Source organism: Amblyomma americanum, chromosome 6 (genome assembly GCF_052857255.1).
Source record: "Amblyomma americanum isolate KBUSLIRL-KWMA chromosome 6, ASM5285725v1, whole genome shotgun sequence".
NCBI classification, from domain to species: domain Eukaryota; kingdom Metazoa; phylum Arthropoda; class Arachnida; order Ixodida; family Ixodidae; genus Amblyomma; species Amblyomma americanum.
Genome location: NC_135502.1, coordinates 2718426 through 2743986, shown reverse-complemented (window position 1 = coordinate 2743986; position 25561 = coordinate 2718426). Strand labels below are relative to the sequence as shown.

The following is a 25561-nucleotide window of genomic DNA, read 5'->3' as shown; positions in this document are numbered from 1 at the left end:
ACGCGGAACTCCTCCCTAGTGCGCCGGAGCTCCTGTGTTCGTCGTTGTTTCTATTTCGATAGCCGAAAGTGAACGGTACACCAGTTACACCAGACGCTCGGCGCCGTTGGGAGACGAAACTGCGTGACGCCGGTCCTTTGCATGCACAATTAGACGGATGAAGTTGAAAATGCAGACGCGAATATCTCGAAATGCACGGAATTGAGTAGGATAATACTGCTTCTTAGTTTCGAATATAAACATATCCGTTTACTGGAGTCATTAAAACGTTAATTAATTGCTTTTAGTTAGGTAAGTGACAGTGACAAATATCATCTCACTTTGTCTCCCCCTTGTCGCATTTTTTAAAAAATTTTTAAAATGGTTTTCGGGGAAAGGAAATGGCGCAGTATCTGTCTTATATATCGTTGGACACATGAACCGCGCCGTAAGGGAAGGGATAAGGAAGGGAGTGAAAGAAGAAAGGAAGAACGAGGTGCCGTAGTGGAGGGCTCCGAATAATTTCGACCACCTGGGGATCTTTAACGTGCACTGACATCGCACAGCACACGGCCGCCTTAACGTTTTTCCTCCATAAAAACGCACCCGCCGCGGTCGGGTTCGAACCCGGGAACTCCGGATCAGTAGTCGAGCGCCCTAACCACTGAGCCACCGCGGCGGGGCCCTTGTCGCATGAATCATGTGCAGAGGTGGATTCCACAAGCCATTCAGTGCATAGATAGCTTTAGAAATCTGTGAAGCTAAATTGTGAACACACTATGCATTAAAATTTCTGCGTGGTGATGCATGTAGTCTCTCTTTACTAATGTGGGTCACCAGGTAAATTTAGCGCCTTTTACGGCGTAAGCAATCCTAACGTTACTCCTCCCACCGCGGCAATAATTTCGGTCGTGTGTGTGTAGTCTCAGCTTAGAGTAAAAACATTCATTAGAGTTAATGCATCTAATTAATCATCAATGGTAAATTCAGCTGCTTTCCCCATAATTGTTGCATCAAATGCCTAATCGTCCCGTAATTTTTCACATGCAATGCAGCATAAATGCAGCGCTCTTCAGAAGGTATGCCGCTGATTGCCCATGAATTCAAGAAGATAAAGAAAGGGCTGAAGTGTGGCTTATGCAGAGTGCACTAAGCAGTGTTGAACACCGCTGTGCACGTTAACGATTTTGGTGCTAGCCTCGCATAAGCTCTTTGTAAAAAAATCTAAGCATTCTGTGCCTGACACAGCGTCCCTTTGTAAAAGAGCTGCATCGTGGCACCATAAAGAGGGGGTGCTGCTTTATGATGGTTAGGCACGATGCCTCCTCTTGGCATTGCTCTTCATAATATTGAATAAACGAGCAAGATGATGCTATGACACATACGGAAGAAGGGGCCCGAATTGATGAGGTGGCCCAATGCATCAGGATCCGAACGCAGTGCACAGCCCGGAAAACCCCCGCCTCCCCTTGGCGCCGTCACTTGGCCCGCACGGCGTTCTTCCGCTCGATGCCTTCAGCAGGTTCCTTCAGGTTCTATAGTTGGTGTGCGATGCTTCGGTGGTTTTCGTGAGTTTGGCGAGAACGGGAACTACATGCACTGAATGCATAAAACACACGTGTGATGTGCGATCTCAACGCCCGTTAAATAGCGTCGGGTGGACGAAATCAACACAGAGGCCACCTACGGCGTCTCATGTGTACCTTTGGGACATCAAAGTTTCAAACAGCACATACCAAACCATTTACTTTCTTAGTCTGTTGAACCACTGAACAGATACCTGCGGCTACTTTTTCAGTTTTGAGGAGCTGCGCCGACGAAAATAAATTTTGGTGTTTCCCCCTTTTGCATTTTTTCTTTCTGTCGGTTGGAATAGTATGGTTGCTTCAAAAAATAGCTGGTTTTTGCCCGTGTTTCTAGCCCTTCATTTGGTGCTTAAAACAATGTTGTGTGCTTAGAAGATTGCTCGGTCTGTCAGTCAGCATATGATTTACTGCGCTTAAATATATTGCCGCTTGACATCAATCCATCGCTTTGGTTATAGAGTGCAACAGTGCAGTTGCTCTTATCTGCGTTATTTTGAACTGGAATCAGTGCAGGAGGGCGTAATTATGACAAGGTGCGAAGAAAACCTGCATACATTCTTTACTGGCATTTGCAACAAAATGAAGGAGCACCATGTTTGTTTGTTCTTTCAGCTGTAAATGGACCAATATTTTTCTGTCCGTCGCATGCATGTTCTCGACTGCAATGTTCTTCACGCCCACCTAAATGTGCAATCATCAAGAGCGCAAACCATCGGCATCGGCAGAGTGTTAGTACATGTTTTCATAGTTAAGTTGCCTCCGCCATGTGGCATGTCGCGCTATTAATGGCCTCGATGGCCATCATTAAAACGTGGATAAAGTGCTGAACATGCGTGTATCTGCTTCATACGTGCATGCGTTGTTGTCAGAGGAGCTACACTAACATATTTAGTTCCATAGAACACACGGGTTAGGGCTGTATATTCCGAATATAATTTTCCGTTTGCCATTCAGTCGGGCATGCAACACTACGGTAAGGCCAGCTTTACATTTTTTTAAAGGGACACCCTTGCACCCTGACGGTTATTTGAGTCACATATACCCGCCCTCGCATGATCATAAAACTCTGCGATGCAGGACGGGTCATGGCTAATAGAAGCTCCTGTGTTGTCAGATGCAAGGGTTTTTTTATTTATTCAGATACCCTAAAGGCCCTTATGGGCATTACATAGGGGGGGTTAACAACAGGATATTTCAAACACAATTAAGGGGGGGGGGGGGGCAAGGCAATATAGAACATCGCGGTAAGGATCACCGAATACAACAAGAAATATAAAAAGAAAAAAAGGAGAGAGAATTGCATACATGCATACAAAAAAAAAGAACAACAACAACACTCCGTACAAAGCATGTAGATACACTTACAATGCGGCATAAAATTCTGCTTTTACCCAACATGCGTAAAACTGCGTTTCAAATTCCTTACAAATGAGTCATGATCACGTATAGAAGCAATTTCTTTTGGCAGCTTATTCCAGTGATGAATAGCTAGAAAGAGCGGTGATTGTCGCAGGAGATTCGTACGCGCAAACATGGGACGCACTTTGAAGGGATGGTCGAGGCGGGGGAAAATTTTTTGTGGGGGTTTGATATGGGATGCTGTAAAGGATGACGGGGCATGATACAATCTGTGGAAGTGGGAAAGTAGTGCTAACAGTCGTCGTGTTTCTAGAGACGGTAATTGGAGGGACTTTTTGATAGCCGTGATGCTGGATGTTCTAGAGTATGTTTTAGTGATGAAGCGTGCTGCTTTATTTTGTAAAGATTCCAGCTTGTTTATTAGGTAAGTCTGATTTGGATTCCATATTATGGAAGCGTATTCAATCTTTGAGCGAACTAGAGCTGTGTAAGCTAATAATTTAGTTGACTGATTTGCTAAATATAAATTTCGCCTAATGAAACCAAGTGTTTTATTTGCTTTCGAAATTATTTCATCAATGTGATCATTCCATGTAAGGTTAGAAGTTAAATGGACTCCCAAATATTTTAATGTATACACATTCTCTATGCATATGCTGTTCATAAAATATGAACTTAAGTGAACGTTACTGGCTCTGGTAAATGTCATAGTTTTTGTTTTAGAAACATTAATTTCCATTTGCCATTGCTCGCACCAAAGTGAAATTTTGTTTAGGTCGGCCTGTAAAATATTAGCGTCTTCAGAGGTAATAATTTGTCTGTAAAGCACGCAGTCATCTGCAAACAATCGAACTGTTGAGGTCAGGTTGTTACTGATGTCATTAATGTAAATTAAGAATAAGATTGGGCCAAGTACGGATCCCTGGGGAACGCCAGATTTAACTTGTGCTAAAGCGGAAAAGTGATCATTTACGGAAACAAATTGGTAGCGATCGGTTAAAAAACTTGAGATCCAATTAACAATTTTTTCATGTATGTTAAGCCGGCTAAGTTTCGTCATTAAGCGAGAATGGGGAACTTTATCGAATGCTTTCTTGAAGTCAATAAATATGGCATCGATTATTATGGAATCGTGAACAGCTTGATGAAGATCAGTTATAAGTTCAAAAAGCTGTGTTTCACAAGAGCGTCCTTTCTGAAATCCATGTTGATTGTTAGAAAAGAAGTTATGTTCAGATAAATATTTCATAACTGCGGAAGATATGATATGCTCAAGTAATTTACATGGAATACTAGTTAAGGATATAGGTCTATAGTTTGAGGGCACTGAACGGTCACCTGATTTGTAAATGGGAGTGATACGACCGACCTTCCAGTCATCTGGTACGATTCCTGTATCTATTGATTGCTGGAAAAGGGTGGCTAATACGGGAGATAATATAGGTTTAGTCATTTTAAGCATCTTTGTGCAGATGCCGTCTGGACCTGGCGCTGAGTTATTAGAAAGTCGATCGATGGCCGATTCTATTCCCTCTGGTGTAATTATGAGATCATTCATAGATGAGTCAATTGAAGGAAACGTAAGGTCAGGTGGAATTGGATTTTCGTTTGTGAATACAGAGCTGAAAAACAAGTTTAATTCAGTCGCAGCTTCAGATGGTGAGAGTAGCACACCGTTATTAACGATTGGAATAGTGGATTGAGAAGAGTGTTTAGGGTTAATTACTTTCCAAAACTTTTTCGGATTGTTCATTATCATGCTGACGATGTCACCGTTAAAAAACTTGTCTTTAGATGCTTCAATTTCAGCTTTACATTTATTTGATTGTTCTTGGTATCGCTGCCAATCACCATCTGAGTGGGACAACTTAGCTTTAGAGTAAAGGCGTTTCTTTTTATTTATTGCTCTCTTCACTTGGGACGTGAACCATGTGCTCTGTGTTGATGACGTTATTCTAATTTTGGGAACGTGCTTTTGTTTCAGTTCAATAAGCTTCCTTCGGATAGCGAGCCAGTTATCATTTGTATTGCGATAAGCCATGGTTTCCAAGAACCACACAGAAAAATATGACAGCTCTGTAAGAATCGCGTCGATATTTGCACGGGAGTAATCGTAAATTGATTTCGTTGCCTTTTCTGGTTTACTACTTTGTAATTGGTATTCACAGTGTACTACGTTGTGGTCGCTAATACATTCAAGGACGTGAACAAGCATATTTTCCGGATTGGTTGTGAGGACTAGATCTAGAATAGCTTTTCCACGTGTTGGTTTGCAAACTATTTGATGCAGATCAAATGAACAAAGAACATCGAGAAATTCCTTGCATTCGCTCTTCTTTGCGCAACCTAGGGGCGTACACCTCTGCCAATTTATTGTGGGGTAGTTAAAATCGCCAGCAAGTATTATAGGTGAAGTTGGATACTTGTCTTGGATTAAAGTTAGGGAATGATTAAGACTCTCGATGAATTCAGAAGTAGCATCAGGCGGACGGTAACAGACTCCGACTGCGCAAGTCACAGAGGGACAGACCTGAAGTGAAATCCACAAAATTTCAATATTTGACTGTGTGTCAACAACGCGAGCACATAGACTAGATTGCACGGCAACTACAACACCGCCTCCCCGTGCGCCCACCCTATCATTTCTAAATATAGTAAAATTTCTAGAGAGCGACAGCTCGTTGTCCCCAATATCGGGTGTAAGCCAAGTTTCTGTCCCAAGAACAATATCTACAGAACAAGCCTCAATAAATGCACATAGCTGGTCTTGTTTGTGAAACATGCTTCGAAAGTTGCACAACAGGAGTGACAAGGAATCACCTTGATTAGCATGACTGTGTCAATCATTCTGGTTTGTTTCGTCCCCTCGTGCGCCAACAGTAGGTTGCGCACTCAGGCGACATACTTCGGCTTCATTGCGCGTTGAAAGACAGGTTACTTTGTTTTGTGATGAATCAAGGGTGTAACATTTGCTTCCAAGAAGGAGTTTATCGTAGACCACAGTATATTTTTCGTTAGGCTTACGTGCTTCGCGAGCGAAATCTCTGAGTTTTTTCCTGATGAGCTGTATACGAGCCGAGAAATCTTCTTCAATCCACACGCGTGGCTTCTGCAGGTCCTTCAATTTGGAAGCATTTCTTAAAATGATGCTCTTGTCTTTAAAATTCAGAAATTTCACGACAATTGGTCGGATGTGACCTGTTTTAGGTCGACCTATTCTGTGGGCTCGCTATATTTCGCCTGCATTGAAGCCTAGCTTTGTTAACACGAACTGGTTGATGATGCGTTCAGTGTCAACCCATGTTTCTTTTGGTTCTTCCGGGATTCCCTTAAATATTAGGTTATTTCTGCGCATACGGTTATTTAGGTCATCAACAACCAGATTGGCCTGCTCCAACTGTTTAGTTTCTATGGTCTTCAGCTGCTCTTGCGATTCCTGAACGACTGAGTTAACGGTGGTGACGTCATGACACAGGTTATCAACTGCTTTTAGTCGCTCTTCGACACCACTGAGTCGCCTTTTGATGTCAGTGACGCTCGTTTGAATATCCTTTAGTTTGTTTGAAGCGTCTTTCTGAAATTTTTCATTTGACAACGTTAACTCTTTAAGAAGCGCGAGAACTTGGTCCACCTTATCCGGGCCTGGGTTGGTCTCTACGTCGCCAGCGCAGAGTATCAAATGAGCAATACAAAACAAGACCAAGGAACAGCGTCCACCCATGCGCCAGCAACTAGTAGCCAAGGCAGGCCTAAGCCATATTGGCGAACAACCACTGGCAAAATGGCCATGCGCTACAAAGCGGCCTATCCGCGCACGGTAAGTACACAGATCAATGCCCATGGTGAATCAAACGACACTCGGGATTTGCAGCCTAAACAGTACCGAAGTTGAAGAAGCTGTTGTCACAACCCACTCACCTATGAAAATGAAACAACAATGCGTGAGCTGCGAACAGTCGGCTGCAAATCCCGTTCGGTGCTTGTGGACGATCCCTTTTGTAGGCGACTGAGTGGAGGGCGCTGCGTGCGATGTCAGCCGCTTCTGCCTGGGTAGGGGCGCAGATCGCCTGCGCGATGGAAGGCGATCAGGCTGTAGCCACGAGGCAGCTCGGCAGGTGGTCCGATGACCAGCTATCAGCTTGGAGCGCCACAATCTTCGTGTCGTCGCTTGGTCGCTTGCTTCTCGAAATTATCAGAGCCTATGAAAATGAAACAACAATGCGTGAGCTTGCGAACAGTCGGCTGCAAATCCCGTTCGGTGCTTGTGGACGATCCCTTTTGTAGGCGACTGAGTGGAGGACGCTGCGTGCGATGTCAGCCGCTTCTGCCTGGGTAGGGGGCGCAGATCGCCTGCGCGATGGAAGGCGATCAGGCTGTAGCCACGAGGCAGCTCGGCAGGTGGTCCGATGACCAGCTATCAGCTTGGAGCGCCACAATCTTCGTGTCGTCGCTTGGTCGCTTGCTTCTCGAAATTATCAGAGCCTATGAAAATGAAACAACAATGCGTGAGCTGCGAACAGTCGGCTGCAAATCCCCTTTTATCCTTCCGCAGGTATGCCATAATGTTCCCTTTAAAGGTGTGAAACTTTTTGCAGTAAAAGTGCTGCTTCTCCTCCTCCACATTCCTCCTCCTCATCAAAGCTCAGCCGGACAACACGGATAACCTATGCATTCGTGGATGTGCTACATTATACGGACCACGCACAGTGTGCACGTGTGAGGATATCGCTCAGCTTGAACCTGGACAGTTAACAAAGTGCACTAACTACACAGCGTGCAAACAAAATTGGAACAGCAGAAATCTGGAGTGGAGGTCCTGGAATACATTCCTGCGATCTGAACCAGCGTAGTTACGTAACGACTGTGGGCCTGCATATCTTTACCTCTTGGTTTCCGGCAAACTACAATACCGCGCCCGGCGCCATGGCTCAGTGCAACGCTGTACCGTCGGGCTGGCGAGCCCGTATTTGCGATTGCCATGCAAGCATTCGAATTTGAGCAGTGTGCGTTCAGTGGTTATGGTGCCCCTAAGAAACCCATGTTAAAACCTTCGGAGCTCCCTTTTGGGCACAAAAGCTCTAAGACCATTAATCAATCACAGAAAGTGCCGCGGCTCCATGCTGCCGGTCGGAGTGAACGGAACTCATCAAAGCCACCTGTGAGGCTGGGGACACGCTCTGCTCGTGTCGGTAGAGTGTGTCCGCACGAACTGTCAGTCATCCATTGTAGAGGTAATTAATAAAATAGGTGATGAAATGATTATATAGTAAGCTTGCTCAGGTTAATAATTAAGCCACCAAAATTATTAAGTGGGTAAATAGTTAATTTCACGAAGTATAGAATCAGTTTAACAAGTCCATTCCTTCACCACTTGATGGGTAATTTAATCAAATGAAGGAATAGTTCTTTTTTGAACAAAAAAAAGTTAAATTCTATTTCATTCAATCAAGTCACCAAAATGATTAAACGCTTGGGTAATTAATTCACATAATTAGCCTGTTAGTGAATTACTTTACAAATTGGTCAGTACTTTAATCGAATTTTATAATTACATATTTGCCAAATGAGTTATTTAATCCACTAATCATTTATAGATTAGTTAATTGTCTTATTATACTGAATAATTAAATCGCCGAAACGACTAATTAACTGTGAGATGGATGGGACGAGGTAATTAGTCAAGCCTGTTAATTGCTCCATAAAATAATCGGTCATTTAATCGAATCGATGATTACTTAATTTTTGAACTATTTAAATAAAAGTTAAATTCAGTTTCATTAAATTAAACCGCCAATACAGTTAAATATCAGGCGATTAATTTACCGGCTTAATTAATTAGTTCATTTAATGGCGTAGTTTACATATTAATCGGTTATTTAACCGATTTGGTGAATTACTGAATTAGTATTTTGGTGTACGTAGTAGCCTCTCCAGCTACGGGACCTACGTCTACGAATATGGGAGAACCGAAGTTGTAGCGAAAACACGACTTTGAAACGGCAAAGGCATAAAAAAACAAACACGGAGCAAGATAATTAGCAGCAGTAAGACAAATGCTTTCGCATTCCTGCACCTCCGCATAGTTAAGCGCACCCCAGTACTTTCATGGCCCCTAGCGATTGTTCCTGGCGAAAGCACACCCTGCGTTCGCTCTTCGCCGTTGACTCCCACCTGCTGTCTGCACACTGTCGTCGCCTTAGAAAATGACAAAGAGTCAAAAAATAAAAGGCAGCCGCAGTGCAGACCAACCCTTTGGCAATGCAGGGTCGGCGCACTGCTGCTCGACGCAGAAGGGCTGCGCGCCGCGTCCGGCGGTCGCCCGACATCGCCGATGTGCCTGGGTCGTGGACACGCGGGCCACGTCGCCGTCCCAAAGGGAAGCGCCGCAGCAGCGAGGCCAACCGCCGGGTCTGCCACCTACAAGTGCGTGTGTGCACGTGCGTCTCTGAAGCGACAAAGCCGAACTTCATGAAACCTCACGTGCCGTTGCGGCGTCCTGGTGAAATGACAAATGCGAAGCGCCAAGCATGGTCCTCTCAAATGCATGCCACTTGAGCTTGCGTGTGCGGACATTTTCGCCCGCGCGGCTTCATTAGTGCTTGCCACAGAGTTCCGCTTCTCGGAGTTACAAGATTGGTTCCACGCTTTTTAAATATAACAGATTACAAGTAATATATTACTGGAAAAATGGATTACCGAGAACTTTACACCTTACAAAGTAATTAGTGAATTACAAATTCCGAGAAAATATTTTATTGCAAGTAATGAGTTACTTGTAACGCGTTACATACAAGTGTGTTTCATATTAGCAGGCTTAGGTTACCCAAGTTTGTGCGTCGTGTTACGTACTGCTGTAGCATTGCAGTGTGACTACCACTCCTGTACGATTATGCTGTTGTTTCAGCATGAAAAAAGACAAAAACCATTCGAAGTTAAGGTACACTTGCTGACCGTGTAGCCTATGTGACGAATCGACACAGCACAATGAGACGCTTGAAACGTATTCGGGAGGCTGAGCCACAAGCAGGTTGCCGCTATAAAAAGGGGGGGGGGGGGCAAAAGCGCCGCACCGGACGTACGCATTGCACACTTGGAACTCGATCAAGTGTAGCGGCAGCTGACCTGCAGCTTTGGTTGCCTTTGCTCAGATCGTGGCGGATCACTTGCTGTATGAGTCGTACGCAACGGCAACCGACGACAAGACGGCCCGGGAGCGCATTGCCTCCTTGGTGGGACAACACATCACAGCCATCAACCTCATGTACTCAAAGACTGACTTCAACGGCATCGTTGGCTTGCGCTTCGAGCTCCAGAACCTCAGAGTGAGCGAACGCAGCACTCGGCCAACGCTTTTGCGGAGTCTCGGCGGCCACGCTGCCCTCTCGCGGAGCATTCACATGTTTCTCGAAGGGCCATTTTGTAACGTGAGCCTTGAAAGCAGCCACCAGGGCGGCGGCTCAGCCACGAGAGTGGTGACCAGTTCAGCTGCAGCCCAAACTTTGCTTATAGAAACCGAGTAGCGTGTGTGTGTGCGCCTCGAATGTGACAGGTGCAGCCTCAACCGCAGACACAGACCCCGTGAAGCTCTTCCATCATGCACTGCGGGGAGGCAAGATAAGCTTGAATACATCTAGTTGGCTCTGCAGAGTTTGTGGCAGGTGTCATGTCTCTACCACACCAAAGGTGCGAGGTACTTCGAAATAACTCTCTTTCCTTTCATGTCTGGAATTCTTTATAGTATGATCTGTTACGAACTGGTGCGTCGTGTAACGAAGCTTACACCGTCACGAGACCATTGGCCACTCGACAATTTTGCGTATTCATTCAGTTTGATTATTTTTACTTTTCTCGAATGCAGCAGCATTGGAAGCGTTTCTCCACAGCTGTCATCACGACTCGCCCCCTTCCCCTCCCCGCAATACACACATGCACCTTTCATTTGGGCATTGATTTGCGAGGGATGAAACAGCTTATGCCTGTCGCTCGTCTGGACTGAGCACCATTTAGGGAATGCATTTTGTCACATTAAAGGACAACGCAAGCGATCTCGCGGAACGCAGCGATTGACAAGAGCGCAAGAACAGCGGCGCGACCCCTACTGTGTAAGTAACGCCGACCAAACCGTGGATCTCTCAAACACTGTGTCGTTCGCGTCATTTCATACCGAATGAGTACTGTCTTTTATACTTCCGTGAGCAAGTATGTTCGAGCCACCCATCGGCCCATTTACTCGACCCCAATTAACTCTGTAGATTGATTGTTGAAACCTGGAAGAAGTGTATGGCCAGGCGATCAGAAAAAAAAAACAAAGGTAACGGAATGTGAGGCGACACACCCGCAGTTGAAGAATGAGCAGTTTTGATGAGGTAACTCACTAAAGGCTCCACAGAAACAGTAAGTCCACGAAATTCCTAGTGAATCCATCAAAATTACGGGTACAATGGCCAAATCCGTAACGGCGCTGGAATATCTGAACCTTTTAGCACGACGTTGCGGAGCTTCGAAAATGTTAAAATTTTTCCCCGAACATATGGGGACCGCTAATGCGTTCTTTCCCTGCCTAGAACATTCATTGCTTCCTTCGAGGGTAGCTTTGAAGGTTCCTTTTCGAGCCCTCATGCAAAGCACAGTACATTCGGGAAAATGGGTCGCTAATAATTTAAGTTTTTTATCTATGGCAATCGCAGACCTGAGTGAAATTGGGTTACATCCCCACCGCTCTAGGCACATTTTGCCGAGTCGCACCCCGCTCAGAGTGCTTCCCCGAAACATAGCCTTACACATTCAGTTTGACCTATATTTTCTTCCCTCTTTTTTCCGTACATTCGAGGAGGAACAGCGCACAGTGTTCTTAGCTCTTGCTACACAGGCCTGCGTGGCATGTTCTGTAGAGTTTCCTCCATATTTTAAAAAAAGTGGCTGGCGCGTTAGCATTGCTAAGCACAAAATTTGTGTGAAAGCACTGTTTTTGCACGTGGACACGACCGCCGCGTAACTGAAGGCGCGCTCGAAGTGTCCACTGACCCCGGCAGCCAGTTATGCGCGTCTTCAACTTTTTCATAGTCAGTGCCAATTTACCCATGTTCAGATTCAGATCCAAACCATTTTATTTCCTTTCAGTTGAAAGTGGAAGACGAGGCAAAAGGCATGGAGCCTGACAAGGCCTCGACTCCCATTTTTAGTTTGGAGCAGGCAAAACTTCAATACATTTGCAGGGATTTCTCCTGATGAAATGCTGTACACACAGACATAATATATAAAGTACATATGAACATAAAATGCTGGCTGTCGATAAACGCAACGTTCGAAAGCACATCAGAGGATCAGCAACAACACACTGGCGAGATAAAGAAACCGCTGGATAACTTGTTGACAGAAACATGGAAAAAAAAACTTTTTCCCAAGAGTGATGATTTGCATGGGCATATGTGTGCAGCTATATACATAAGATATCATCAGTGATCATTAGGAATGCTTTGTACTGTAATTTGAAGGGCTTAAATGGTAGCGTAATATCAATGTAGGACTCATGATGGTGAAATAACTTTCTTGCCTGATAATCAACATCCTGTCTCCCATAATTTGTTCTCACTTTTCTTGTTTTATGTGTATGGGTTCGAAAGCTATAGTGTGGCGATATGTCTGTAAATCTAGTCTATAAGTTTTTTTTATGGATTAATTGCATCAGTTTAGAGTAACACACTATGTTGGCCGGTAATATATCATGCCTTAAAAAGAGTGTCTGGGTTGGTAGGTCACGTATTCTACCTCTGTAATTCTCAAATAGACGTAGAACGCGTTTTTGCAGTACGAGCAGCCTGTCATAATTTTCTTTGGTCGTAGTGCCCCACACTAATATTGCGTAAAGTAGCCGTGAGTAAAATAACGTATAATATAAAGTCTTTTTCAGCCAGAGAGGGATAAGTGGAGCCATACGGCTCATACAGCCCACAGCACGGGAAAGATCAGTTAGAAGGTGATTAATATGCGGAGTCCAGGATAGAACTTCACTGAACCATACACCTAGAAATTTCTGAATATGTACCTGTTCAATGTGTTTCATTCTGAATTTAAGTGCGAGGCTTTCTTTAGTAACTTTGTTGACTGGTTTGAAAAGTATGAACTTTGTTTTACGCGTATTTAGTTGCAGACTATTGTCCTCGAGCCAAATGGATAGCTGAGACAGGTAAAAATTAGCTGCTTTTTCTAGGTCATTTGCGTGTTTAGCTGTAAAAAATAAACGAAATAAAAATAAAATAAATAAAAAATACCCCGGCGGTCTGGACTTCGGTGCCGCGTTTGTGCAGAAATGTCAACGCCAGCGCGTATTGCTTTAGCGACATGTTTCTGCAACAGTGCTGTCCACACCAGCGCATGCAGCGCATAGGTCACTGCCGCCACATAGCTAAAAGCGCGAATATTAGTTTTATAGTAGTATTAGTTGATGAAGACGACTACACGCAATGCACAGCGCGAATTTGTGTTCAAGTTTAACATGAGGCGTGTTCCTAGCCTAGTGCTCTCGCGCAGTGGTACGGAAACTTATAGGTTCGCGCCGACGTGGGTTCGAATCCCAGTCGTAGATATTCATTTGATTTATTTATTTATTTCACTTGGCACATACGCGAACAAATCACAAGATCTTGCTCGGGGTGGTTTACCTATCGGAATATCCCAAACCAGCGCACGCATAAGAGCCACGCATTTCCACCCACGGACTGTCGCCTGCTCTCACGCGAGCGACGCTCGTTTACCTCGCGTGCTCTTGAGGAGTGGTCCCGCCACGACAGCACAGGGAGATCCGACGTACGCGGTGCGCAGATCAACGACACTAAGTCGTGCACGGACTCCGACAGCAGCAGAAACCAGTTCTGCCGCAACGACCTGGATGCCAACTTGATGCTCCAGATCTTCGCCCTGGACGAACAAGATGAGTTCTGCCTGTCCCAAGTCTGGACAAACCGCGACTTGGGCGAAGGCACCCTGGGTCTCGCCTACTTGGGCTATCCAAGCGGTAAGATTTTACAAAGTATGCATGGCTCTGAAGACAGTTCCTAAAACGGTTACAAACTAGCAAGGCGGTGCCGCTAGAACGCCTGAAAAATAAAAAGTACCCACTGCTATTTCCCTTTCGTTTTCCTTCTTCTCCCCGCGGGAATGTTTCCTCTTTCTTTGGGATTTTCTGTACTGACGGCGGCGAGATTCAGCTCGCTGCAATGCGTGCATCATTATAAAGTGGCGGTGTGCGCGTACTTAATATTTGTTGTTTTTTTAGATCTGACGCTCCGACGATGGCGACATCTATCGCTCTGCATATATTCGAATGGGAAGAGGTGCCAGCGTAGGCGAAAACGGTGCGCGTGTGTGTGTGGGGGGGGGGGGGGGGGGGAGCGAACTTGAAAGCCCAGCACGGGCAGAAACGATAACGGAAAGTTGGAATTCTTCACAGCTTGTTGCTACTTAATTCTCTAAGGGAATTCCTCCTGGCAAGGCTCGCAAGCAACACTCGAGAAATACATCCCACGATTTGTTCGTGAAGGGGAAGCTACAAGAGTGAGACGGCGGCTTTCCTAATTGAGCCGTTCTGCGGACGTCGCGAATCCGCCACGAAAGTCTGAAAACCATCGTTATGGGCCCGTAAGTCCCATTTTACTGCAGATAAACTGCGAAACTGAGTTTAGATTTAAACAGTTCCTTGCCATAACGCGGCGCTCATTTGCACACCGATGAAGCGGTCAACAAATTAGGAACGCGCACTCATAAGTTTCACTACGGTTTTAACATTTTCCTACTGTTTCTTGTGTTCGATTCGATGCACTAGCTATTTTTTCAATTTCATGAATCATGGTGACTAACCAACTCTCGTTATTTTCTTCTGCGTGGAGTTATCTAAATACATTTTTCTGACCCGTAAAATTTCAGAGGTGCCGGCGAAAAAGTTTCGGCTGTGGGCCAATTCTCGCCTTGGCCTTTTAAGCCCATTATCTACCTCCACCGCAACATGTGGTAGGCGGAAGCGCATGTTGCTCCGATTGCGTGCAGATAAACTCGGCGGCGCGTGCGAGAAATACCGGGCTGTGAACACGCGCGAGGGCATCCGGCACCTGGCTCTCAACACGGGCGTGGTGACCTTCCTCTTGCACGGCGCACCGGTAGCCATGGCCGTGAGCGAGGTCACTGTGGCGCACGAGATCGGACACAGCTTTGGAGCCAATGTGAGCAGTACACAGCAGCTTAACGCACAATAGTTTAGCCTCGTACCAACGCTACGTTTCCACTCCGGCTGCTGCTTCATGACGCGAACTGTGCGGGGCAGTCACTTCCGGACTAAAAGCCATCGGCGCCGCCGTTGCCTTCAGTCCGCAAAAATAACCCCCTCCCTCTCCTACTATCGCTCAAACCCAGTGTCCAATGGCACAAGATCCAGAAGGGGCTAAGACCCGGCCCGATGGCCTAATGGCTTTGGCGTACGGTCGTTGAGCTCAGCGACGCCGAAGTGCATCCCTGCCGCGTTTCGCCTCCGAAATACGTCAGGGGTGCGACTTGTTCTTCGCAATGTCAGTGCTCATTATATAAACAACTCCGGGTGGTGGGGATTAATCCTCAGCATTCAACTACGGCAGCCCATGTCTAGCTTTGAGATATACTATAGCATAAAGGAGTAGGGGTCGGGTAGTTCGTGATCACTAGAACGCATCACCGTAGGTCAAGGTGAGGCTAGTAGTGCTTGGCATCTCCGCCTAAGGCGACACGATTCAGTTCGCTTACAGCTATCGTGCATCTTTCTCCCATCGCTTTCTATTTCATAAGATTACAATCTAAGACCTCCCAGGTGTTTCCACTGGTGTCTACGGCTACAGAGGCTTGATTGCATGCCTGACAATCATGACGGCTTGATTACGGAACCCTAGTTACCGATGCCAACTGCAGTCCCGGCGACCGCTCTTGCAGCACGACGAGACGAATGAATGCGCCCCTGGCGGAGCCAGCGGCAATTATATCATGTACCCGCGGGCCACTACCGGCCTGGAACCGTTCAACAGGCGCTTCTCGCCGTGCAGTATACGGGACATCAGCCTGGTCCTCGCAGCCATTCTGGACAAAGAGTTCAACAAGGCCAACTGCTTTCTGGGTACGTTGCCCCAAAGTGCACACATGCCGCTCCTCATTGCCGCTGTATCACAGCGCATGAAATGCAGGGGCCAAGTGATCTCCTCACGTTTCGCAGACGTGACTTGGCGCATAATACACTGAAAGAGTTTTAACGGGCCAAGTTGGCTACTCGCTACCTCTCAGTCTCGGCAGGTATATATGGCCAACGGCAATGCCATCCGTTCTCTGTGTGTGTTCTGACAATGCATCGCAGTGAGCCGGGAGGCCTACTGCGGCAACAACGTGCGCGAGGAGAAGGAGGAGTGCGACTGCGGCTACAAGGAGAGGGAATGCCGCGACCAGTGCTGCTATTCGAGAGAAAAAGGGGGAGACAAGCTCCGTTGCAAGCTGCGCCCCGGCAAACAGTGCAGGCGAGTGTGGTCAGCCGCCAGGGCGTCCTACGCTGAACATGCACGCACAGACGCTCAGGGCTCCCGTTCATGGGGCAGCACTGCATTCTTGACAGTACACTTTGGGAATTCATATTTCCCTGTATGCGTCTAACAGCTCACCCATCCAGTGGTCTTCTGTAATACTGAGGGAGCTCCTTGTTTGCAAATTTCTGATAGGTGATGTTACATTCTCGCCTACTTTATTGCTTTGTCACATTCCATGGATGAATGGGCTGCAACATTTTGCGATGCATGCTCTTATGTTGTTGGTCGTGAATTGCAACAAAGCTTTAATGACGCATTACGTATATGAATTTATGGCACTCAACACGTTTAGGTGCATCGGGTTTCCTTGACACCTTTTTTTTCTGTAATACATTTTGTGCGCTGTTAATTTCTGTGATAAACAACTCGAAACCAAGCACCTGCACTGTATCGAGAGGAATCGGCCCTCGTACAGCGGGAGGCCACTTACAACAGATTACCGCGTTTCGACGCGCAGCAAAGACTCTTAGCGGTTCGGTGACCCTCTGAAGAAGTTGACTCTAGATGTTTAACTTCAATTTATTTTGAAACATACCGCAGTATTCAAGCAGCAGGGCAATACAAGTGACAATATATGCAATTCAGCGCCATCATGAGCAACCAACAGAACGTATTAAATGAACAGAAATGTATTGGAAAAACAAGATATATGAAAAAAAAGTAAAGGAATCAGCAAAAAGCGAAGAAGAAAATTGAACACAGGGATTTTGATACACATTCCTCAATAATCGTTACCTCATCAGCGGTAAATACATTTAAAGGCAGTGAATTCCACTGGGAGGTAGTGCGTACACAAAAAGTTCTTTAAACTGTTAGAACATGCAAACGATTGTAAATATGAAAGTGCCGAGTTTGACAAGCCGCACGTGGCCCAGTGAGCATTAGTTGGTAATTGTAGAGCAGAAACAGAAATTGCAGTCTGGCTAGCATTTTTCTTCTGTAAATCATTTCAACAGAAAAAAAGGTAGACGCCGACCAAAAGTTTTTGTCAAAACAGACGTTTCGGCTTGCATACGGAAGCCTTGTTCACTAATTTTTTATTCTAGAACCGCGACGCTTAAATAGGCTTCAATAATCGTCCCAGGCATCTTGCATAGGTTGGCGGGAGATTGGTGATGTTACGATTGAGTCCTTTTCGGTGGTCTGAATCACCAAGGACTCGAGATACTGGCGTGAAAGCCAGTTCTTTTCTTTGGCGATGATAGAAGCCACTTCCCAGCAGATATCATGACCTGCCGATACGGCGTGCTCCGCAAGTGCGTTGGAAGTGACTTTCTTGTTCTTCACGTCCGACATGTGTTCTTTCAGACGCCTTTCAAAATTCCCGCTCTCGCCGATGTAAACATAGTCGCACTTGGCGCAGGGGATTCTGTACACAACGCCCGGAAAGTTTTCTTTCTTTAGTTTGTCCTTGACATTCACGAGCTCGTGCCGTAACTTGCGGGCGGGAACGTGGGAAACGTGCACGTCGTACGTGCGCAGGACACGTCCCAGTGCTTCACTTATGCCTGGTACATAAGGTATGGCGACACGTGCTTTGCAATGGCTGCCGACCGGTTCCGCTGACCGCACCGAGCGACGTTCAACGGAGTCCAAAAAATTCCTAGGGTAGCCGCAGTTCATCAAATCACGACGCATTTGTATCAAGTCCGAGTCACCATCTTCAGGTCTTGAGCAGATTTTTCGGGATCGTTGAATTAGCGAAGCCGCAACTGCACGTTTGTGGCATGCCGGGTTAACAGAGTTAAAATGCAGGTATCTGCCCGTGTGGGTGGGCTTCCTGAAGACTTGAAACAAAAGGCGGCGGCCATCTCTCTCTACTGACACGTCCAAAAAAGGCAGACGGTTGGCAACCTCCTCCTCAACAGTAAACGTAATGGCCTCAGCGATGCTGTTTATGTGTTCTGTGAAGGCGGTGAGTGGATCCTTTTTTATGATGCAAAAGCAATCATCAATATATCGCAGGAAGATCTTAGGCCGAGGTTGGAAAGACGCCAGAGCTTCGTTTTCTATAGCTTCCAAGGTCAGGTTAGCAGCCGTGACCGAAATGGCCGCGCCCATTGCTGTTCCATGCACCTGTTTGTAGAAGGTGCCTCGGAAGACGAAATACGTGTTTTCTAGGCAAAATTTCAAGAGCCTCAACAGGTCTGGTGCCTCGGAAGGTGTTCTTTCGCCGAGCTTCTCGTCTGAGTGAAGGGCAGCGCCGCATACATCCACCGCTAGATCCACAGGGACGCTTGTGAACAGAGACTTGACGTCGATTGACACCATTAAGTCATCGTCATCCACGGAAATTGCACGCACCTTTTCGATGAACTCCTACGAGTTCCGTATAAACGTGGATTCTTTCCCAACTAGCGGCGCGAAGACGCGGTGAAGGTAGCCCGAGTGCTTTTACAAGGGGGAACGGGTGAAGTCCACTATCGGTCTCATAGGGACGCCCTCCTTGTGGATCTTTGGCAAGCCATACAACGCAGGCGCGGACACATTGTGGCATAGGAGCCTGAAGTACAGTGACTTATGGTGAGGCGGTACAAAGCGGAACACGTCGACAAGTAGTTTCTGCAGTTCTCATTCTAACTTAGATGTAGGGTCTTTCTTGAGAGCGACGTAAGTGCTCCTGTCCTGCAGAAGATCCAGCATCTTTTTGTCGTAGTCTGGCCTGTTCAACATGACAGTGGCATTACCCTTGTCGGCGGGGAGAATAACAATATCCTGGTTCCTCCACAGGCTGTTGACAGCACTGCGTTCCTCAGCAAGCATGTGACTGGGCTGTCGGTTTGGAAGTTTAGCAAGAATGCTCACTGCCCGTGTTCGTACCTCATCACGGGAAAGCATCCACGTTTATACGGAACTCGTACGAGTTCATCGAAAAGGTGCGTGACATTTCCGTGGATGACGATGACTTAATGGTGTCCTTCGACGTCATGTCTCTGTTCACAAGCGTCCCTGTGGATCTAGCGGTGGATGTATGCGGCGCTGCCCTTCACTCAGACGAGAAGCTCGGCGAAAGAACACCTTTCGAGGCACCGGACCTGTTGAGGCTCTTGAAATTTTGCCTAGAAAACACGTATTTCGTCTTCCGAGGCACCTTCTACAAACAGGTGCATGGAACAGCAATGGGCGCGGCCATTTCGGTCACGGCTGCTAACCTGACCTTGGAAGCTATAGAAAACCAAGCTCTGGCGTCTTTCCAACCTCGGCCTAAGATCTTCCTGCGATATATTGATGATTGCTTTTGCATCATAAAAAAGGATGCCCTCACCGCCTTCACAGAGCAAATAAACAGCATCGCTGAGGTCGTTACGTTTACTGTTGAGGAGGAGGTTGCCAACCGTCTGCCTTTTTTGGACGTGTCAGTAGAGAGAGATGGCCGCCGCCTTTTGTTTCAAGTCTTCAGGAAGCCCACCCACATGGGCAGATACCTGCATTTTAACTCTGTTAACCCGGCATGCCACAAACGTGCAGTTGCGGCTTCGCTAATTCAACGATCCCGAAAAATCTGCTCAAGACCTGAAGATGGTGACTCGGACTTGATACAAATGCGTCGTGATTTGATGAACTGCGGCTACCCTAGGAATTTTTTGGACTCCGTTGAACGTCGCTCGGTGCGGTCAGCGGAACCGGTCGGCAGCCATTGCAAAGCACGTGTCGCCATACCTTATGTACCAGGCATAAGTGAAGCACTGGGACGTGTCCTGCGCACGTACGACGTGCACGTTTCCCACGTTCCCGCCCGCAAGTTACGGCACGAGCTCGTGAATGTCAAGGACAAACTAAAGAAAGAAAACTTTCCGGGTGTTGTGTACAGAATCCCCTGCGCCAAGTGCGACTATGTTTACATCGGCGAGAGCGAGAATTTTGAAAGGTGTCTGAAAGAACACATGTCGGACGTGAAGAACAAGAAAGTCACTTCCAGCGCACTTGCGGAGCACGCCGTATCGGCAGGTCATGATATCTGCTGGGAAGTGGCTTCTATCATCGCCAAAGAAAAGAACTGGCTTTCACGCCAGTATCTCGAGTCCTTGGTGATTCAGACCACCGAAAAGGACTCAATCGTAACATCAGCAATCTCCCGCCAACCTAGGCAAGATGCCTGGGACGATTATTGAAGCCTATTTAAGCGTCGCGGTTCTACAATAAAAAATTAGTGAACAAGGCTTCCGTATGGAAGCCGAAACGTCTGTTTTGACAAAAACCTTTGGTCGGCGTCTGCCTTTTTTTCTGTTGAAATAAGTTACTTACTACCCGACCAGACGAGATTTCGTCAAACCTTAGATTTCATTTTTCTTCTGTCTATTCTTGAAAAGTTGTTTGCATCGCTGAGAGACGACGTTGAGTTTAGCCCGTGATAGGCACTGAATATGAAATGAACTGCTTTTCCCGGACCACAGATAGTTTATTGACGTCTTTTTTTCAAGCAAGGGTCCTATCCCATGCAACCATATTCTAGCAGCATGTCCTGCAATGGTATTTTACCCAAGCAGCTTTACATGCAAAAGGATTGTCTCTCATTTATTTATTTATTTATTTATTTATTTATTTATTTATTTATTTATTTAAGCATACTGTAAGCCTAGTTAGGCTCTTACAGGAGTGGGCAAAATAATGGGACAATTATACAAACAATAGCATACCCAGTATAACACACAAGAGATACAGAACATGCGCCTGCCGTAGAAAAGACCATGGCGAGTAGGCTGAGACCATCAACGGTCAAAGGACATGCGCATTGCTATACACGTTCATTTCGATGCATTTAAAACACTGGGAAGGAGAACGACGAAACCACGAAGCGATACAATCAGGTCAACACGATGCTCTTTTTATTGTAAATTCTGTTTTTCAAAAAACGACTCTACGTTTTTCAAAAAGATATCACGAGAGACATCGTCCATGAATTCGTGAGGCAGATTATTCCATTCTTCAATGGCTAACGGAAAAAATGAGAATTTATATGTGTTACATCGCGTTGGGATGGGCCTGATGCACTTTTCATGGTTTAATCGCTTCGAACGATGATAAGGTGCCTTGATGTACTGATTTCTATCAAGTCTTATGCGATCATTGTAAAGAATAAAAAGAAACCTCATCGAAGCAACGCGTCGCCGACAAGCAAGGGTAGGGATACGCGCTTTAGCTCGCAGGGAAGATACGCTGTCATGACGTGAGTAGCAGGAATAAATAAACCGGAGGGCCTTATTTTGAATTTTTTCGAGTTCATCGCTGAGGTAAGACTGATGGGGGCTCCAAATGATGGTGCCGTATTCAAGGATGGGTCTTATGAGGGTATTATAGGCTGTTAGCTTTACATTAGGAGGAGCTGCTGACAGTTTTCTACGGAGGAACCCGAGCTGTTTGAATGCTTTTGCACACGTGTTGGATATATGCGTGTTCCAGCTTAGCTTATGGGTAAATGTTACGCCTAAATATTTCACCGTATCCACCCTCATTATGTTAGATCCTGATAAATTGTAAGAATATGCAAGAGGCACTCTTTTACGGGTAAATGAGATGCAAGACGTTTTGTTGATATTAATTTCCATTCCCCATGTTTCGCACCACCTGGCAATGTTATTTACAGAAGAATTTAATTTTAACTGGTCGTCCGGTCTACGTACCGTAGTGTACAGAACGCAGTCGTCAGCGAAAAGCCTTATTGTTATTCCAGGTTCAGCGCACGCATGAATATTGTTGATATATATTAAGAAAAGGATCACTCCCATGACGGATCCCTGTGGGACCCCGGAGAAAACGTTCAGTCGTTCGGATTGTGCATTATTCATTTCAACATATTGCGTGCGACCTGTGAGGTAAGATTTTATCCAGGTCATTACTTTTGAGTTAATGCCAATAGTACGGAGCTTGTCGATTAATTTAGAATGTTGAACACGATCAAATGCCTTACTAAAGTCGATCAGAATGGCATCTGCTTGAAGCTGGGAATCGATCACTTGTGCAAAATCATTTGTTATTTCTAATAGCTGAGTGATTGTTGACAGTCCTTTTCTGAAGCCATGTTGTCTGCTGTAAATTAAGTTATTTTCTTCCAAAAACGTTGTTATGGATTTGTTGATTATACGCTCTAATAGCTTGCAGCTGCAGCTGGTTAATGAAATTGGTCTATACATATTGTTACGTGGTGGCAAGCCAAGGAAAGCACGACATGATGACAGAATGAAGATATGATTTAATGGCTCAAGGGCCTAGCGCGAGCACTCCGTCCCGCGCCACTGCACTCTTTTTCGTCTTCATAACAATATCTACAGACAGTCTGCTGCCGCTTTTATGAATTGGAATAACCTTTGCACATAGCCAGTCGGACGGAAGGGCGCCCGTTTCTAGGGAAAGTGTGAAAATTTTGTGCAAAAACGGGGCCAGTTGTTCCGCGTATCGCTTCAGAAATGTATCTGATATGTTGTCTGGACCAGGACACTTTTTCACATCAATCTGCAAAAGCAAGTTCACTATACCTGTCTCGGTAATCACGATATCCGGCATCAGTGATTGTGGCTCACTTATGATAGCGCTTGTAGCAAACTCACGAGTAAATACAGACTGGAAATGTTGATTGAAAGAAGTTGCGATAATATGGGGGTCTGTAACCACTCTACAGTCTATTTCCATTTGTGATACACGGGGCTCAGGGCTCGATAAATACCGCCAGAACTTTCCTGGATCTCGAGTAATAAAATTAGATAAAGTTGTTGAGAAGAACATTTCCCGCGCGTTCTTAATTTCCAGTCTTAGTTTGCTCGCAAGTTCACTTATCTGAAAACTATTTCCTTTTCTTCTGCGCATACGCTGTAGTCTTCGTTTCAGATGAATGATGTTACGTGTAATCCACTGGGTTTTCCTTTTTGTTCGTTCTATCATAGTAGGTACAAATATTGCCTCCCACTGTCTTATCGCTGCTTTTACGTGTAGCCATAAGTTATTTACACAGCGGGAATCTGCACAAGAAAAACTGTCGAGGATTGATTCTAGATGATCTATAATGCCTACATCATCTGCCCTGCTGTAGTCTTTAATAGTGACGAAAGAGTTACTGTGATTACAATCAGCGTGGTGGCGCAGGTGAGGAAAAGTGAGAAAGAGCAATTTATGGTCCGAAATCCCGTTTCCCACACTAATTTCAGGGCAGAGAAAACTAGACACAAAGGCTAGATCTAGTACGGAAATTGCGGTTCCTTGGACACGCGTTTGCTCATTTACCACTTGAGATAGCGAAAAACTAAACATTATATCCAAAAGCTTTTCGCAGTTATTAATTTGGTTTTGCGATTGCTAAGTTCGTCCAGTCGATACCTGGCAAATTGAAATCGCCTGTGACGATGAATTTTGCGCGAGCGTTAAATTTGCTATGAAGTCGTGCATTTGAAGGAGGTAATCAATTGGTGCATTCGGTCGTCTGTATATACCGCCCACTAGTACCAAGTTGCCCTTAATGTTGACAGTGCACCAGACACTTTCATGGTTTGGTATGCCACATTCTTTCTGGAAAACGAGGTTCTCTTTTATTGCAATGGCTACGCCGCCTCCTCGCCAATCGCGGTCTGAGCGGATCAAGGCGTAGGAGCTGGGAACTATTTCTGAGTCGTGTATATCAGAATGTAGCCTTGTTTCTGTTATTACAACTACATCCGGCGAGTACAGCAACAACAGTTCTTCAAATTTATCGGTTTTGTTAACGATACTTCTGGCATTGAAACATAGTAGTGTAAATGGTGCTGAAGCCTGTGGTCAGTCGCTGCTACCTGCGGCACTTTTGGCTGGTGCACACTCGGCATATGCTTTAGCGGCACTCGCTTGTTTTCGCTTTTGTCCCACATGTACAGGTCGTCGTTTATCTTTAGTTTGTTAAATATCAGAGCCACCTTATCACCATTGTCTCGACTTATCTTGGATGATTGCCATAGCCTCTTGCGTACTTCACGAACCGGTACGGAATAGTCCTCGGTGATTGACCAGCCGCTACCTTTCAGTTTGAAGCAGTTTTGAAGGATTTTTTAGCTTTTCGGATAAGTCGTATAATCTGAGTATGACAGGCCGTGCCCGATGTGCGTTACTTTTTCCTAGCCGGGGGATACGCTCGACAGATCTAACATCAATGCCTAGAGTGCCTTTGAATATGTCATTCTTGACCCGTTTTCCAAGTTCCTCATTATTTTCGCCTTCGTGTTCTTCTATGCCAAAAATGATTATATTGTTCCTGCGACCTCTGTTTTCATAATCATCAAGTTTGCTGTTCATTTGTTCTAACTGTTTGCCCATTGCACTCAAGGCTTCCTCGCATTTTTGTACCTTTTCATTGTACAGCTGAAGGGAGGCAAGACTAGTTTCTATTTCGGAAAGCCGGCTTTGCACACTTTGCAGACCTGTTTCTAAGAGATTCTGGGAAGCCTTTATGGATGTGACAGTAAGAAGAATTTGTTCTATTTTATCGGCATTTGGACCAGGGTTTTCCTCAACGTCGCCGCTGAGTTTTAACAGCAAACAAATAACGCGCAACGATTCTGTCACGCATTGACTAACAAGGCCAGGGCTCGGCAGCACCACCAGAAAAACACAATTTCTTCTGAGAGAATCATGAGAAGGTCGTTTTTCACCAACCTGTACGAAGCAAAGCACGAAGTTTAGCATCGTGCTCCGGGCGATGCTGCTAATTCCACTGGAAGGCGCCCAGGGACGGACCGGGATTTTATAACGAAGAAAACATAGTTTTCTAAAGACTGATGCGCAGATTTTCCTAATGCGCCTTGTCCAGTTCAAGTGACCTTTTATAGTGAAACATAGGGGTTTATATTCATCGCTCTCAATTTTTGGACATTGTTTTTTGTCTATGCGACGCAAGGTGCCGATTTAATCATCTGCTGTGACATCCAGGTTCATTGGCGCTTCTTCTCTGTGCTCTTGAAAACCATGCAGTTCTACCAAAAAGCCTTGCTATGGGAGATAACCGCCTACTATAACAACCTGTGGTAACCTACTATAATAAAACTAATAAATATCTGCTCACCGCAGCGAAAACTTTATCTAGTCTGGCAT

At 45.7% G+C, this 25561-nt stretch overlaps 1 protein-coding gene across 1 annotated transcript in view; it reads left to right on the top strand.

The window, feature by feature from the left end:
• The window catches only part of LOC144094448 (disintegrin and metalloproteinase domain-containing protein 10-like), a 33496-nt gene that overhangs the window by 6194 nt on the left and 1741 nt on the right, over window positions 1-25561 (top strand). The window contains exons 5-10 of the mRNA XM_077628383.1: window positions 9189-9347; window positions 10073-10246; window positions 13746-13938; window positions 14967-15139; window positions 15876-16056; window positions 16291-16447. Of these exons, the coding sequence (XP_077484509.1) occupies window positions 9189-9347; window positions 10073-10246; window positions 13746-13938; window positions 14967-15139; window positions 15876-16056; window positions 16291-16447 (1037 nt within the window). The remainder of the gene's footprint in view (window positions 1-9188; window positions 9348-10072; window positions 10247-13745; window positions 13939-14966; window positions 15140-15875; window positions 16057-16290; window positions 16448-25561) is intronic.